Genomic DNA, 15410 nt, shown 5'->3' on the forward strand with positions numbered 1-15410 from the left:
GAGAAAAATGACTTACAAAAGGGAACCTCAATGATAATCATCTCATCAGAAGGGCAATGGGATAACATGTTTAAAGTGCTGAAGGTAAAAAGCTCAACCAAGAATCTCATATGTGCAGCAAAACTTCAAAATGAATGCAAAAGAAAGATTTTTCCAGATAACAAAATTGAGAAAATTCAACACTAGCAGACCTGCCATACAAGAAATACTAGAAAGAGTACTTCAGTCCAAAAAGCACATGACACCAGAAAGTAAATCAAATGTATTACACACAAGATAGTAATTGTGAAAGACAGTACAATTGCATCTTTCTTCTTAACTGATTTAAAAATCAGTTGCTTAACACAATATGGATATATTTGTAGTGTAGTGGAACTTAAATGTAATGTATAGAGATGTGATATATACGACTGTAACAGCACAGAGGAGGTGGCCGGGAACAAAGCTGTACTAAAGTAAAGAAGAGACACCAGATGGTAGTTCAAATCCTAAGGAATAATATGAAGAAAATAAAAATAAGATTAATATATCAAAATCTGTAAATATTTGCTCATTTTCCTTTCTCAACTTCTTTAAGGTCACAAAATTATGTAAGGTAATAATTAAATAGGTGTTCTGGGGGTTGTAACATATCTAGATACACTATGTATAATGTCAGCAGCAAAAAAAGGAGAAGGGGAAGGAGCTGTACTGTATAGGAGTAAATTTCTGTAATTCACCAGAATTATGTTAGTAGAAATCTGAAGTAGCATTCTGTAAGTTAAGTTGTGTATTGTCAGCTCTAGAGCAACCACTAATAAAATAATTTAAGAAAAATAATTGAAGCTGTTAAAAGAATTTAAGTGGTACACTAGAAAATATCCTTTTAATAAATAAGAAATCAGTTAAAGCAGGAACCAAGAAACAAAGAAGAGAGATGTTAAAAAAAAAGAAAATGACAGGTATAAATCTAGTCATATCAATAATATTAAATGTAAATGATTTAAGCAATGCAATCAAAAGGCAGAGATTATCTTTTTTTTTTAAAGATCCAGTTTTATGATGTCTACAGGAAACAAAATTTAGATTCAAACACACAAATAGATTAGAAGTAAAATGGTGAAAAAAGATACCATGCAAACAGCAGCCACAAGAGTGCTGGACTGCTTATACTAATAGCAGACAAAATAGATTTCAAAACAAAAATTGTTACTAGACATAAAGAAGGACATTTCATAATATAGAAAGAGCCACACCGTTAGGAGGATACATCGCTTATAAGCGTATGCACTTAACAACGGAGCCCTAGAATATATGGAGCAAAAACTAACAGAATTGAGGGGAGACGTACACAACTCAACAATAATAGTTGGAGACTTTATTATGCCACTTTCAGTAATAGAACTAGGCAGAAGATCAGCCAGGAAATAGAAGACTTGAGAAACACTGTACCTAAGATCCACAGAACACTTCACTCAGCAACAGCAGAATACAGAGTCTTTTCAAATGCACAGGAAACATTGTCCAAGACTGACCATATGCTAAGCCATAAACCAATCCTCCATGAATTTAAGAAGATTGGAATCATACAAACTATTTTCTCTAAACACAATGGAATGAAATTAGAAATCAATAACAGGAGGAAGATTTATAAATATGTGGAAATTAACACACTCCTAAATAACCTATGGGTCAAAAAAGAAATCACAAGGGAAATCAGAAGATACTTGAGATGAGTCAAAACAAAAACACAGTGTACCAAACAGATACAGTGAAAGCAGTGTTTTCAGGGAAGTCTATAGCTGTAAATGCTTATACTAAAAATCAAGAAAGATCTCAAATCAATAACCTAACTTTATTTTATTATTACTATTTTTTTGGTGAGGAACATTGGCCCTGAGCTAACATCTGTGCCAGTCTTCCTCTGTTTTGTATGTGGGACACCACCACAGCATGCTTGATAAGCAGAGTGTAGGTCTGCACCCGGGATCCAAATCCGTGAATCCAGGGCCGCCGAAGCAGGGTGTGAGGACTTAACCAGTACACCACTGGGCTGGCCCCCAATAACCTAACTTTACACTGTAAGGACCTTGAAAAAGAGCAAACTAAACCCAGTGTAAGCAATGGAAGGGAATAAAGTTAAGAGTGGAAATAAAATGGAGTAGTGAAAAAAGAGTAGAGAAAATTAACGAATTCAAGGGTTGGTTCTTTTAAAAGATAAAAAAAAATTGAGAAGACTTAACTAGACTGGGCAAAAAAAAAAAAAAAGAATGAAGACACATTACCAAAATCAGTATACACCTTACTGAAATAAAAGAATTATAGGGGTATATACAGTGAATCTCTGCATAGCAACAAATTAGGTATCTTGGATGAAATGGACAAATTCCTAGAAAGACAAAAACTACCAAAACTGACTCTAGAAATACAAGTGAAGAAGTTGAATTACTAATTTTAAAACTTCCTACAAAGAAAAGCCAAGGCCTGCTTGGCTTCACTGGTGAATTGACCAAATATTTAAAAAGAAATTAACACCAAACCTTCACAAACACCTGCAAAAAAACAAGAAGGATCACTTCCCAACTCTTTCTTTGAGGCCTGTGTTACACCAATACTCTTCATGCATATAGATGCAAAAATCTGCAACAAAGTACTAACAAACCATATCTATGAATATGTGAAAAGGATTATACTCCATGACCAAGTGGGATTTATTCCAGGAATGCAAGGTTGGTTCAAAATGTAAAAATCAGTCAAGGTAATAAGCCATATTAAGAGAATAAAGGACAAAAATCACATGATCATCTCAGTAAAGCCAGAAAAAACATTCGTTGAAATCTAACACCCTTTCATAATAAAAATACTCAACAAACTAGTCAAAGAAGGGAACTTCCTCATCCTGATAAAGGTCATCTACAAAAAACCCACAGCTAATGTCTTCTGAGCTAACATCTGTTGCCAATCTTCCTCTTTTTGCTTGAGGAAGATTGTCGCTGAGCTAACATCTGTGCCAGTCTTCCTCTATTTTGTATGTGGGATGCTGCCACAGCATGGCTTCATGAGCAGTGTGTAGGTCTGCACTTGGGATCCCAACTGGCAAAGCGCAGGCTGCCAAAGTGGAGCATGTGAACTTAACTGCTATACCACTGGGCCGGCCCCTAACTTCATTCTTAATAGTGAAAAACTGGATGCTCTCCCCCTAAACTCGAGAACAAAATAAGCGTGTCCACTCTCACCATTTCCGTTTAACTCATAATAAGATTACAAACGTTTTATGCCAGACACCCACCAGACATTTTGTCTGCTTAACTTTCCCCGATAACTCTGAGCTAGTTTTTGGAAGAGAAGACCTGCAGTGCCGTGCCCAGGGTCAGTCCTGTCCTAAACGGCACGGGAAAGGTGGAAACCAGGACTGCTCTTTCTACTACAGTGTCTTGTTCTTTGTTGATTTATTTGCTTGCAAATTCAAATCCTTTAACCATGCGCTTTCTTTTTTGTCATTCACAGCCTTCAGTTTGACCCAGCACCTCGTCGTGGAGAGCCTCATGTTACCCGGCGCACCCCAGACTACTTCCTGTAATTCCTCCTGGGAAAACCTGCCTTTCTATGTGGAAGTATACCTGGCTTTTTAAAATATATATATTTCAACACCAAACAAAAAAAAGCAACAGTAATCTGTGTGTTTCTGTAACAAATTGGGATCTGTCTTGGCATTAAACCATATCATGGACCAAAATGTGCCATACTAATGATGAGCATTTAGTACAATTTGAGGTTGAAACCGAGTACGACACTATGTTCTAGATGGGTCAGTCTTAACAGTTTGCCTGCTGTGTTTGTAGTAGCCATTTTCCTGGACTGTTCAAGCAAAAAAGGTAACTAACTCCTTCATCTCCTTTCACACTTACTTGGAAATTTTAGTTATAGTGTTAACTGGCATGGATTAATAGAGTTGGAGTTTTATTTTTAAGAAAAATTCACATGCTAACTTCCATTTAATCCATTACCCTTTATTTTATTGAAATGTATAATTAACTTAACTGAAGAAAAGATTCTTGGGAGTATGTTGTCATAACATTTAAAAAGATTTCCATTCATTTAAACTAAATTACTGTTTTATGTTGATCTGCATATTTCTGTATATTTGTCATGACAGTGCTTGCATCCTATTTGATGTACTGAGCAAATAAACTTTCCATTTTAAACAAAAACATTGATTTACTGTGGTATGCTTTAAATGAAAGTTTTACTATTTTGAAACTTGATATAAAATCTCTTGACCTTTAATAAACAGTTACATTGAGGTAATTTAAATGTAATGTTCTTTGTATGGGGCTTATTTTCAGAAGAAGGAGATTCAAATAGTAGCTGATAACTTTTAGACCATAAAAATAGCCATTTTTATTTCTAAACATGATTTCCTTAGGTAAATTTGTATTAATGTATTCACATTTTTAAGTATGGTTTTTATGCTAAAATTGTAGAATATTGTATAGCTGGGAAGAATCTTTTAAAAACTAAAACATGTGTTATTTTACCTTTACCTTTTGATCTAGAAGTGAGAATAAATCTCCACAAGAGAGTTTAGTAGACATAGTAGTAATAGTACTATTCAGATGTATGATATAAATTCCGAACAGTAGACAGGAAAACATGGAGTGAGGGTGGCGGTGGAAGACACAAGAGAAGAAACTCAATATTTAAAATCTTTATAAAAGAAAACGAGCGGCCGGCCCCATGGCCAAGTGGTCAAGTTCGTGTGCTCTGCTTTGGCAGCCCAGGGTTTCATCAGTTGGGATCCTGGGCGCAGACATGGCACCGCTCGTCAGGCCATGCTGAGGCGGCGTCCCACATAGCACAACCAGAGGCCCTCACAACTAGAACGTACAACTATGTACTGGGGGGGCTTTGGGGAGAAGAAGAGGAAAATAAAAGAAGATTGGCAACAGATGTTAGCTTAGGTGCCAGTCTTTAAAAAAAAGAAAACGAGACAGTAGAAATAAGTATAAATATCTCAAAATTGTAGTCAATTAAATGGCTTGAATTCTCTAGTTAAAAGATAAAGGGTCAAATTTGATTTTTAAAAAAGTCCAGCCATGTACTGATGACAAGACATACACCTAAAGCAAAATGACTTGGATAGGTTGAAAATAAAAAGATGGAATAGCCCAAGACACTAAACAAAGGAAATCTAGAATAGCCATGTTAATATTAAAATAGACTTTGAGACAAAATTTAGGAACAGAGGATTAATACAAATAAACTTAGTAACTCACAATTCTAAGCCTGTGTGTACATACTAAAATATCCTCAATATGTTAAAACCAAAAATCCTTAGAAATGCAGAGACAGATTGACAGGTTTTCATTACCATGGCAGATTCCAACTCACTTCCCTATTGTTAAGTCAAAAAAAAGATGGAGATTTGAATAACACATTTTAATAAGATTGATAGAATGAACATATCTAGATCTCTGCACCCTAACAGAATTCACATTCTCATCAAGTTTATATGGGCCTCTTAAAATTTATAAAAATTATTGGGCCGTTAAGGCAAGTCTCAAAAACTTTCAAGAAGTTCATATATGGCACCAAATTCTCTGACTAGAAGGCATTAATTTAAGAAATCAATAGCAAAAGTACAATTTTTAGACATACCTATTCATTTTGAAATTTAAAAAATAGGAGGTGGCTGTCGCAAAAATAAAAAAGGTCAAAGATGAAATAATGGAAATTTTAAATCCTGTGAAATCAAATTTAGAAAAACTGAGTGCTTATGAAAATACATATTAAAATGTGTGGACGAAACATCTAGAATAGCCAAAACAATTTTGAAAAGTAAGAACAAAGAGTACTTTCACTTCCCTATGTCAGAACTTACCGTAAAAAAGTACAGTTTGCAAGACAGTATAGGCGTAAGCATAGACATATAGATCAATGAGCAGAGCTGAGAATCCAGAAATAAATCCTTACACTTGTAGTCAAGCGTCTTTGGAAAAAGTGGCTAGGCGATTCATTGAGAGGATGCTCTGTTCAAGTGGTGTTAGGACAATTGTATATCCACGTGCCAAAGGATGAACTTAAGATGCTTACCTCACTGTACACAAAAATTCTCTAAAAATGGATCATAGACTAAGAGCTGAAACAAAGTTTTACAAGAAAACATAGAACCCCTTTGAGACCGTGGGTTAGGAAAGGATTTCTTAGATAAAATACCAAAAACATGGTTTTAAAATTGATAAAAATTTAAAACTTTTGTGCTTCAAAGGACAGAAATGAAAAGACAACACACTTAGAGAAAATATTTGCAAAACACATACTTAATAAAGGACTCCTATCCAGATTTTTAAAGAATTCTTACCACTCAAGACAGCCCAATCAGAACACGGGTAGACAATGTGAATAGACATTTCACCAAAGAAGATACACACATGGCTCTAATACATACATGAAAAAAATCAACATCTCATAGTCATTAGGGGAATGTAAACTAAAAGCACAATTGAGACACTATTTCACACCCATTAGAAAGGCGATCGTACATAAGCCTTTCTTATTTATTAACAAATAAATATTAGTGAGAATGTGGGGAAATTGGAACTCTCATACATTGCTATCAAAACATGGAAAATGATGCAGCCGCTTTGGGAAACAGTTGGCAACTTCTTAAATGTAAAATTACCTTATGACCCAGCCATTCCACTTCTACCTATCTACCCAAGAGAAATTAAAATACATGTTCACACAAAGACATGCATGCGAATGTCCATCAACTGTTGAATGGATAGACAAAATAGATTCATACAATGGTAAACTACCATTAGTAAAAAGGAATGAACTGAAACATTACAACACAAATGAACTTGAAAACATACTAGTGAAAGAAGCCAGACATGAGAAATTACAATTATATGATTCTATTTATATAAAATGTGCAGAAAAGACAAGTTTATAGAGACAAGTAGATTAGTGGTTGCCTGAGGCTGGCCAGTGGGAATGGGAATTAACTGTAAATGGGCATGAGGGGTCTTATTGGAATGATGAAAACGTTCCAAAATCAATTTATGGTCATGGTTTCTCCATTTGGTAAATTCACTAAAAATGTTTGAACTGTACCCTTTAAATGCAAAAATGTATGTAAAATATACCTCAATGAAGCTGTTTATAGAACAAAATAAAACTTGTACAATGCAACCAGTCTGTAGGGGAAATTTACAACTAACTGCTTGCATTGTAACAGGAGAAGCTGAAAAGTAATGAGCTAAGTGTTTACTAGTCCATGAAAGTTAAAAGATTAAAAGCAAATATCAAAAGAAAAGATCAACAGAACCAAAGTTGGTGCTTGACAAGACTAATAAATATAAAGAAAAACATTCTGAAGACACAAATAAAAGCATGAATTTGCAAACTAAAAGATACAGAAGTGATTAAAAAATTGAGGGTACTATGAATAACATCTGCCAATAAATTTGAAAAGTAATGAGCAATTACCAGAGTATTGTGACCTTATCAAACTGACTCAAGAATAGTCTAAAATACTGCCGTTACTGTTAAAGAAATTGAATTACTCATTTAAGTCTTATAAAGCATACACTAGAAACCAATGTTCGTAGCAGCATTATTCACAACAACCAAAAGGTGGAAACAACCCAATGTCCATCAATAGACAAATGGATAAACAAAATGTGGTAGAGTATTATTCAGCCATAAAAAGAAAGGAAATTCTGATACATGTTACAACATGGATGAACCTTGAAAACATGTAACAAACCAGACAGGAAAGTTGTATAATTCCACTTATATGAGGTACCTAGTAGAGAACAGGCAAATTCACAGAGACAGAAGGTAGCATAGAGATTACCAGAGGCCAGAGGGAGGAGAGGAAGGAGGCAATGGGGAGTTGTTATTCAATGGGTACAGAGTTTTGGATGATGAAAAAGCTCTGGAAATAGGTAGTGATGATGGTTGTACAATATTGTGAACACACTTAAGGCCACTGAATTGTACACTTTAAAATGGCAGGTTTTGTTATATATTTAAATATTCACACATGAAGGAAAAAAAAAACCTCCTGGGATTTTGACTAGGATTGTATTGAGTCTCTATTATTTTGGGGAGAATAAACATTTTTCACATTAAGTCTAACAGTCCATGGAGATGGCATATACATCCTTTAAATCTCCCTTAATTTCTCTCGACAATGTATTACAATATTTGATGTAGAAGTCTTGCCATCCAGCCATATTTGATTTTTAAATACTGTTGTAAATGACACCTTTCTTTGAATTTTATTTTCTAATTGTTTATTGATGATAAATAGAAATAAAAGTGATTTTTAAAAATAGTTTGCTTGACGCCACAACTAGAAGGACCCACAACTAAAATATACAACTATGTACTGGGGGGATTTGGGGAGAAAAAGCAGAAAGAAAAAAAATTGACAACAGTTGTTAGCTCAGGTGCCAATCTAAAAAATACATATATATATATTTTGCTTGTATTCAGTAGCCATACTAAACACACATTTCTTTTTTTTATTACAAAATCATGTTGTCTGTGAATCCAAAGCTTTTTTCTTCCTTCCTAGTCTTTATGACTTTTCTTGCATGTTTCGTATTGATTAGCTAAGACAAACAGTATCATGTTAGCTGTAGGGTTTTTTGGAGGTATTTATCCCTTACTACTGTTTCTTTTAGGCAGCATGTATTTTTTTTAGAACAATCAAACACTCTGTCTTTAACAGAGGGTGTACAGACTATTTACATTTAATGTGATTATTGGCGTAGGTCAGGTTTAAATCTGTCATCTTGCCATTTGTTTTCTATTTGTCCCCTACATTCTTTTTCTCTTTTCCTTAATTCTTTTGGTTTAATTTAATAGTTTTTATTCCATTTCTCTTTAGTGACTTATTAGCTGTCCCTCTTTGCTTCGTTACTTTAGTGGTTGCGCTGGGATTTGCGGTACAGACGTCGTTAATGTACAGCCTACCTTCCAGTGATGTTACGCCACTTCGTGTTTGCCATAGGAGCCTCCTAATAGTGTTCTTCCATTTATCCCCTCTCAAACTTTGTGCTATTTTTGTCATACATCTTTCATTTACATATATTAAAAGTCCCATATAACTATTGCTTTTGATTAGACAGATTTTCATTTAAAGGGATTTAAATAATAAGAACTTTTATGTACTTACTCTTGTGAATATATACTATTTCCAGTGCTCTTCATTCCTTTGTGTAAATTCATCTTTTTGTCTGGCATATTTTTTCCTCTGCCTTGAAGACGTACTTGAATATTTTTTTTACAGCGCAAGTCTGCTGGTAATGAATTCCTTCCACTTTTGGATGCCTTAAAAGCTGTTTATTGCATGTTCATTTTTGAAAGATATTTTCACGAGATATAGAATTTTATCATTGCTCATAGACTCAGAGCCGATAGGCCTCAAATTCCCCTGACGGCGAGCTGGCTGCTGTTATGTGCTTAGGGTAGGGGTTGAGGTGCTAGGTTTTCTGAGTTCCTGATCCCCGCTCCGCTTTCCATTGTCCCTACATCCCTGTATCAGAGACAGGGTCTCTCTCTCCGCGCTCTCACCCCTGCCCCAGCTGCAGACTGCTGTTGCTTGCGACTCGGTGCTAAGCTTCCGGCAGGGGCAGGTGAGGGCCCCTCTTGTCCCAGTTCTTCGGAGGCGAGCTTTTCTCAGCATCCCCGCTCCTCCTGCCCGTCGCAGCCAAACTCTGCCTTCTAACTGTGGTTGGGCTGGGCTGACTGTTCTCTGCGCCTCCCGCGGCTGTAGCAAACATCTGTTTAGTATGTGTATCTGCCCCTCCCCCAGGAGTAGAGAATTTTTTCTTGTACCCTTCCCCCAGAAGCAATAAATCTTTGCCTGTGTCCTGGGGGAGGCACGTGGATTTTGCTTCTACTGCTTCTCCAGAAGCAGTAAATCTTTGCCGCTGTCCTGTGGTCATAGTACTTGGTGTTCCTACCACCCCCAGCAGGTTCAGACTTCGGCTTTGTAGGGGAGACGGATCCTGGGAAGCTAGTGGGGTTTTGAGCTTGTTCCTCCTCAGCCACCATCACCTCCCGGTTGGCACCGCGGTCGGCCTCCTCTGGTCTTTTGCGCGGCGCTCACGCCTTCTCGTGAACCTGGTGAAGGCCGATGGAGAAGAGCTTTCCGGTGAGTGGGAGCTCCCTTCGTGTCTGAGGCCCCCAGCCAGGACTGGCTTCACAGGGGGTGACCCGTGCACTGACGCATAGCACCAAACTTCGAAGGGCCATGTGCTTGGTTTAATGCTCTGCTGTCACCATGTGGAATTCTTCATTTTTGAGCAAGCATTCTTGTATTTTCATTTTGCACTAAGACCCACAGATTAAATACCCAGTGGTGTCCCAGAATGACGCCGTAGCCCACGCTTGGGCTTTAAAAGTGTTGTCTTCGTTGAATTTTCCTCATCTCCTTATCTATCAGCCACCTTTTCTCCCACGCTCTGCCAAAGGGAAGAGGCCACATGTCCTGTCTCTCCTGGAATTCAGGTTCTGGGATTGCTTGCAGCCTCGGTGGTCTGAGGGCTCAAAAAGGTGACCATTTGACATCGTCCAGCTGTTTCTTGTTGTTAGGGTGGGAGAAACATTCTTCTACATACTCAGTGGAAATCCCAAACTGCTGTATGGTTCAGAACTTGGTTATTTTTAGGATCTCAATGTCAGTTAGCAGAACAATTAACTGATTAAGGCTAGTTCCCCTCCTCGTAAAGGGGAATGTCACATTTCTTTTAAAATTGCCTTGAGAGAAAAGATGGCTTTGTGTTTTTTAATATCTTTTCTCCCCACAGCAAAATACCTCTTCGTGTCACTGTCATAATAGTAGAACAACCTGAAATGATATTTATAGGTTGTTTTGATAACAGGTGGCTATTGTATTATTACTCAAATGAGATCTCCCATATCAGTGCACTACAGTGAGGGAGAGAGTTTACGAAGTGAAGCGTAAACAGAGATGAAGAGTAGCACAATGGGGGGAATTCTCTAAATAAGGATATGTGGCTTGTGTGCCAGAGATATACAGGTAACACAGTGTGCTCCTGACCATTTTGACCACACGCTATTTTTAAATACTCAGAATATTCTTTAGTGTACTAAAGATGTAGGTCTTTTAAATTCTTCAATTTCATTCCTTCACTGAAATATATTATTAAAAATAATAATAAACCGGCTAACTTGAAACAAGATTTAAGTGAGTTTTTCCTGGGGCTATTTTTTTTTTCTTTTTGAGGAAGATTAGCCCTGAGCTAACAACTGCCAATCCTCCTCATTTTGCTGAGGAAGACTGGCCCTGAGCTAAGATCCATGCCCATCTTCCTTTACCTTATACGTAGGATGCCTACCACAGCGTGTCTGCACCCGGGATCCGGACTGGTGAACCCCAGGCCGCCAAAGCAGAATGTGTGAACTTAACCAAGCTGCACCATCGGGCCGGCCCCTATTTTTTTTTGTTTATCTAAAGCTGTCTGAAGTCACAGCTTTCTCATATATCACTTGAAAAATTTACAAATCTATCCCTTTTTTATCTTAAACCTGTTGATATCTTTAAACATTTTGTCATGGAAAATTATACAGAAGTAGAAAGAGTATCAGGTACCTCAATGTACCTTTTACTTAACTTTAATATTTATTCATCTATATTCTCACCTGTTGTTCCCCTGTTCAGATTTTGAAGCAAATTTTGACCATAACTCCTATCATATTGTAGTATGTATCTTTAGAGATAAGGATTATCTCTCTCACCTAACCACAATACCATCATCACACCTAGAAAAAATAATTCCTTAATCATATGTTTCTAATTTTTCCAACTCATTGCAAGAGGACTACCGTATAAAGGAATAGTATTATTAACCAAGAATCTAAAGATTTAAGGCGTCTGTGGCTCCTTTCCCTAAATTCAGAGAAAGAATTAGCGTTTGTAACCAAGGAAACAATTAACTATCTCTATTTTTAGCCCTTTAGTTGTACATGTAACTGATAGTGTTTTCTCTTTGTGTTAAAGAAAAAAACATTGCCACCCAAGAAATGGCCGTAATGATTTTTGTGTTAGAAATTGGGGGGGATGAGAGAAATCTTTATTCCACCAATTTTAGAAACTATTGGTTAATGGCTGAAATTTTGGCTTTGTAAAAGATAACAAAGTCTTTCCTTCATGGTAATAGTCATCTTCTGTAGTCAATATCCCTGGAAATACATGTGGATGGACAACTGAAACTAGAGCCTGTGAAAGTCTGTGATCAGAACAGGTAAATATGGAAATGCTCCTTGTTTTTCTTTTGCATTTCTATTTGCATTTGGGTCTATTTCAAAGAATAAAGGAAGCTTACTGAATCTTTGAAAAGGACCCTGATAAAGAGATATCAACAACTAGAGAAACTAAAGACTCTACCCAGAAAAGCAAGTCATTCCTAAGGATGTCTTTATATTGTTGGTGAAAATGCCCTGAATATTTCTTGTATCAGTTATCTATTGCCACACAACAGATTTCCCCAAAATGTTACAGCTTAAAGCAACATTTATTATCTCCTACCATTTCTGTGGGTCAGAAATCCAGGAGTGGCTTAGCTGGGTGGTTCTGGCTCCAGGTCTCTTATTAGGTTGAGTCAAGGGCTCCACCAGGCCAGCAGTCTCCGGGATGATTGGGGCTGGAGGATTCACTCCGAGCTCACTTAGCAGCTATTGGCAGGGGGCTTTAGTACCTGGACACGTGGTCCTCTCCACTGGGCTGCTAACAACACGGTTTCCATCAGAGTAATTGATGAGACAGAGACAGAACCAAGACAGAAGCGCAGTCCTTTATAATCTAATCTAAGAAGGGACATATCAGTACATCTGGTTAATTCTATTGGTCATCATACTGATCAACCTAGGTATGTTGTGGGAGGGAACAGCACAAAAGTGTGAATACCAGGACAGAGGGATCATTGGGGGCCACCTTGGAGGCTGGCTCCCATAGCCTGCCTCAACCCCCAATGATTCATTGCCTCCCAAGGAACACAAAAGTCACGTCCCATTACAGCATCAGTGCAAAGTCCAGAATCTCATCATCTAAATCAGGTCCAGGTGTGGGTGAGACAACTAGGGTATATGCAGTTTTTAAGTACAGCTCTCCAGCACAGTTTCTCCTGATCTGCAGGCCTGTCAACTAGAGAAGCGTTACTGTTCCCCCCCGCCCCCCAAACAGTGGTGGGATAGACAGGATGAGCCTGTTCAGAAGGACTGAAAATGAGAGACACGGAAGTTCCTGGTCCCTGAGCAGTTCTGAAACCCAGCTGGGCAAGTGATAGAAATTCCCTGACTAGAACTGGGTCCTACTCCTGCCAGGAAATGACTTTCCAACGGCTCTTGACTCAGCCCTCGGAGGCCCTGGGCTCACCTTCTGTCATTCTTTTCATGAAAGGTGGCACAGGTTTACAGCAGAGCTGTTTCTTCAGCTTGCTTCCTGCCTGCAGACTTTTGGGGGTCCAAAGGCCTCTTTTATCACTTCTCTCCTTCAGTCCAAGCTGTCCGGGTTACTGCTAATAGAATTGTTTCTAAAACTTGGAGTCTTCTGTGAATCTCATTTTGAGCCATCACCTTTGATATTTCTCAGGTCTTAACAAAGGATCTTACTATTAGACTGTTGGCTTAATCTTTATATCACACTTTCCTGAGAGTACCCTTGATTTGATCTCTGCTCTGAAGCCATTTCTTACTTTTAGCATTATCTGCCACCTGGAAAGGCTGAGAATCTTCCAAACCAGTGAGCCCTGGTTCCTTTTTAAGTCCTTTCTTTAGCTTGTCTCTTTCCTCTCATCTTCTACTATGAGCAGCAAGAAGAAACCAGGAAGCCTTTTCAATACTCTGGGTGGAAATATATTTAGCTCGATCGCTTAATTCATTTGCTGTTTTCCACTTCCCACATAACTGCCGGTGATGGTGTTGCTAGACTTTCTGTCCCTATATAACAAGGATTTCCCTTCCTCCAGTTTCCAGTAATATTTACCTCACTTTCCTGCAAGTCCCACCTCCAGCTTTATCAAAGACTATGAGCCTTATATCAACAATTTCAAGGCACTTTACTTTCAGCAACACACTCCTCAAAGCCCACCGTCGGGGTGCAAAGCCACGCCCACATTTTAGGTTTTTGTTATGGCAACACCTCACTTACAGATTCCAAAATCTGTATGTTCTCTATTGCTCCCTAACAAATTAACTCAAAACTTGGCCACTTAAAAGTATTTATTATCTCACTAATCATGAGGGTCAGGAAGCTGGGGGCATTTAGCCAGGTGGTTCAGGCTCAGGGCTCTCACAAAGTAGCCATCAAGCTGTTGGCCGGAGCTGCAGTCTCTGAAGACTTGACTGGGGCTGGAGGTCCAGCTCCAAGCTTTCTCACATTGCTGTTGGCAGGAGGCTTCAGTTCCTTGCACGTGGACCTGTCCAGGAGGTTGCTCACAACACTGGTCACACAAACCCATGCTGACACACTGTGGGAGGCAGGGATCACTGGGGCTACCCCAGAGGCTGCCACCACATCCTCCAAGTGGCATAATTACTTGGTAGCTTTCACAATAATGTTTCTTAAAAAGGTCCAAAAATGTGGGGTCTTTTGTACATGAGCATAGAAAAGTCTGGCAGGACATACAGAAAACCATGATGTTAGTTATGTTTATTTCTGGGTATTGGGATTATGGGTGATTTTAATTAGTTTTGGTAACTTTGTAAAGTTCTGAAACACTTTCACAATTAATTTATAATCAGGAAAAAAATGTTGCGTATTTTTCAATGTGGGATATTCCAGAGACAAAAAAAAAGGTAAAAGTTGAGAAAACTTATTATTTTCAAACATGTATTAAGCACCTACTATATACTAGGTATTTTTTTTTCTGCTTCTTATTCTTCTTCTCCCCAAAGCCACCCAGTATGAAGTTGGATATTCTAGTTGTGAGTGCCTCTAGTTGTGCTGTGTGGGACACTGCCTCAGCATAGCCTGATGAGCAGTGCCATGTCTGCACCCAGGATCCGAACCGGCAAAACCCTGGGCCACCGAAGCAGAGTGCACAAACTTAACCACTCAGCCACAGGGCCAGCCCCCTACTAGGTACATTTAAGGGAAAAAAAAGACATAACCTTTACCTTTGAGGAATTATGTATTTGGAAAAACAAAAATATAGCTATAATACAGTGTAACAGATTCTACAGAAGAATAGTATAAAGGAGCATTAAATAAAGGGCAATACACAGAGGAGTCAAGTTAACTGACTTGTACGACAGAGCATGGGAAAAGAAAAAGGGAGTGACTAGAACAAAGAGCCCTTTGTACCACACTTGGAGTGTAAACTCGATATCAGAGTCCATGAATACATCATTACAGGTTGTAAGGAAGAAAACGAAATGACCAGAGATACAAA

The 15410-nt window shown here is 38.1% G+C and overlaps 1 protein-coding gene across 1 annotated transcript in view; it reads left to right on the top strand.

Annotated features, from left to right (window-relative positions):
• The window catches only part of PPP2CB (protein phosphatase 2 catalytic subunit beta), a 32659-nt gene extending 28469 nt beyond the window's left edge, over positions 1-4190 (top strand). The window contains exon 7 of the mRNA XM_046648676.1: positions 3487-4190. Within this exon, the coding sequence (XP_046504632.1) occupies positions 3487-3559 (73 nt within the window). The 3' untranslated portion in view covers positions 3560-4190. The remainder of the gene's footprint in view (positions 1-3486) is intronic.
• Positions 4191-15410: the final 11220 nt, after the last annotated feature.

Source organism: Equus quagga, chromosome 22 (genome assembly GCF_021613505.1).
Source record: "Equus quagga isolate Etosha38 chromosome 22, UCLA_HA_Equagga_1.0, whole genome shotgun sequence".
NCBI classification, from domain to species: Eukaryota; Metazoa; Chordata; class Mammalia; order Perissodactyla; family Equidae; genus Equus; species Equus quagga.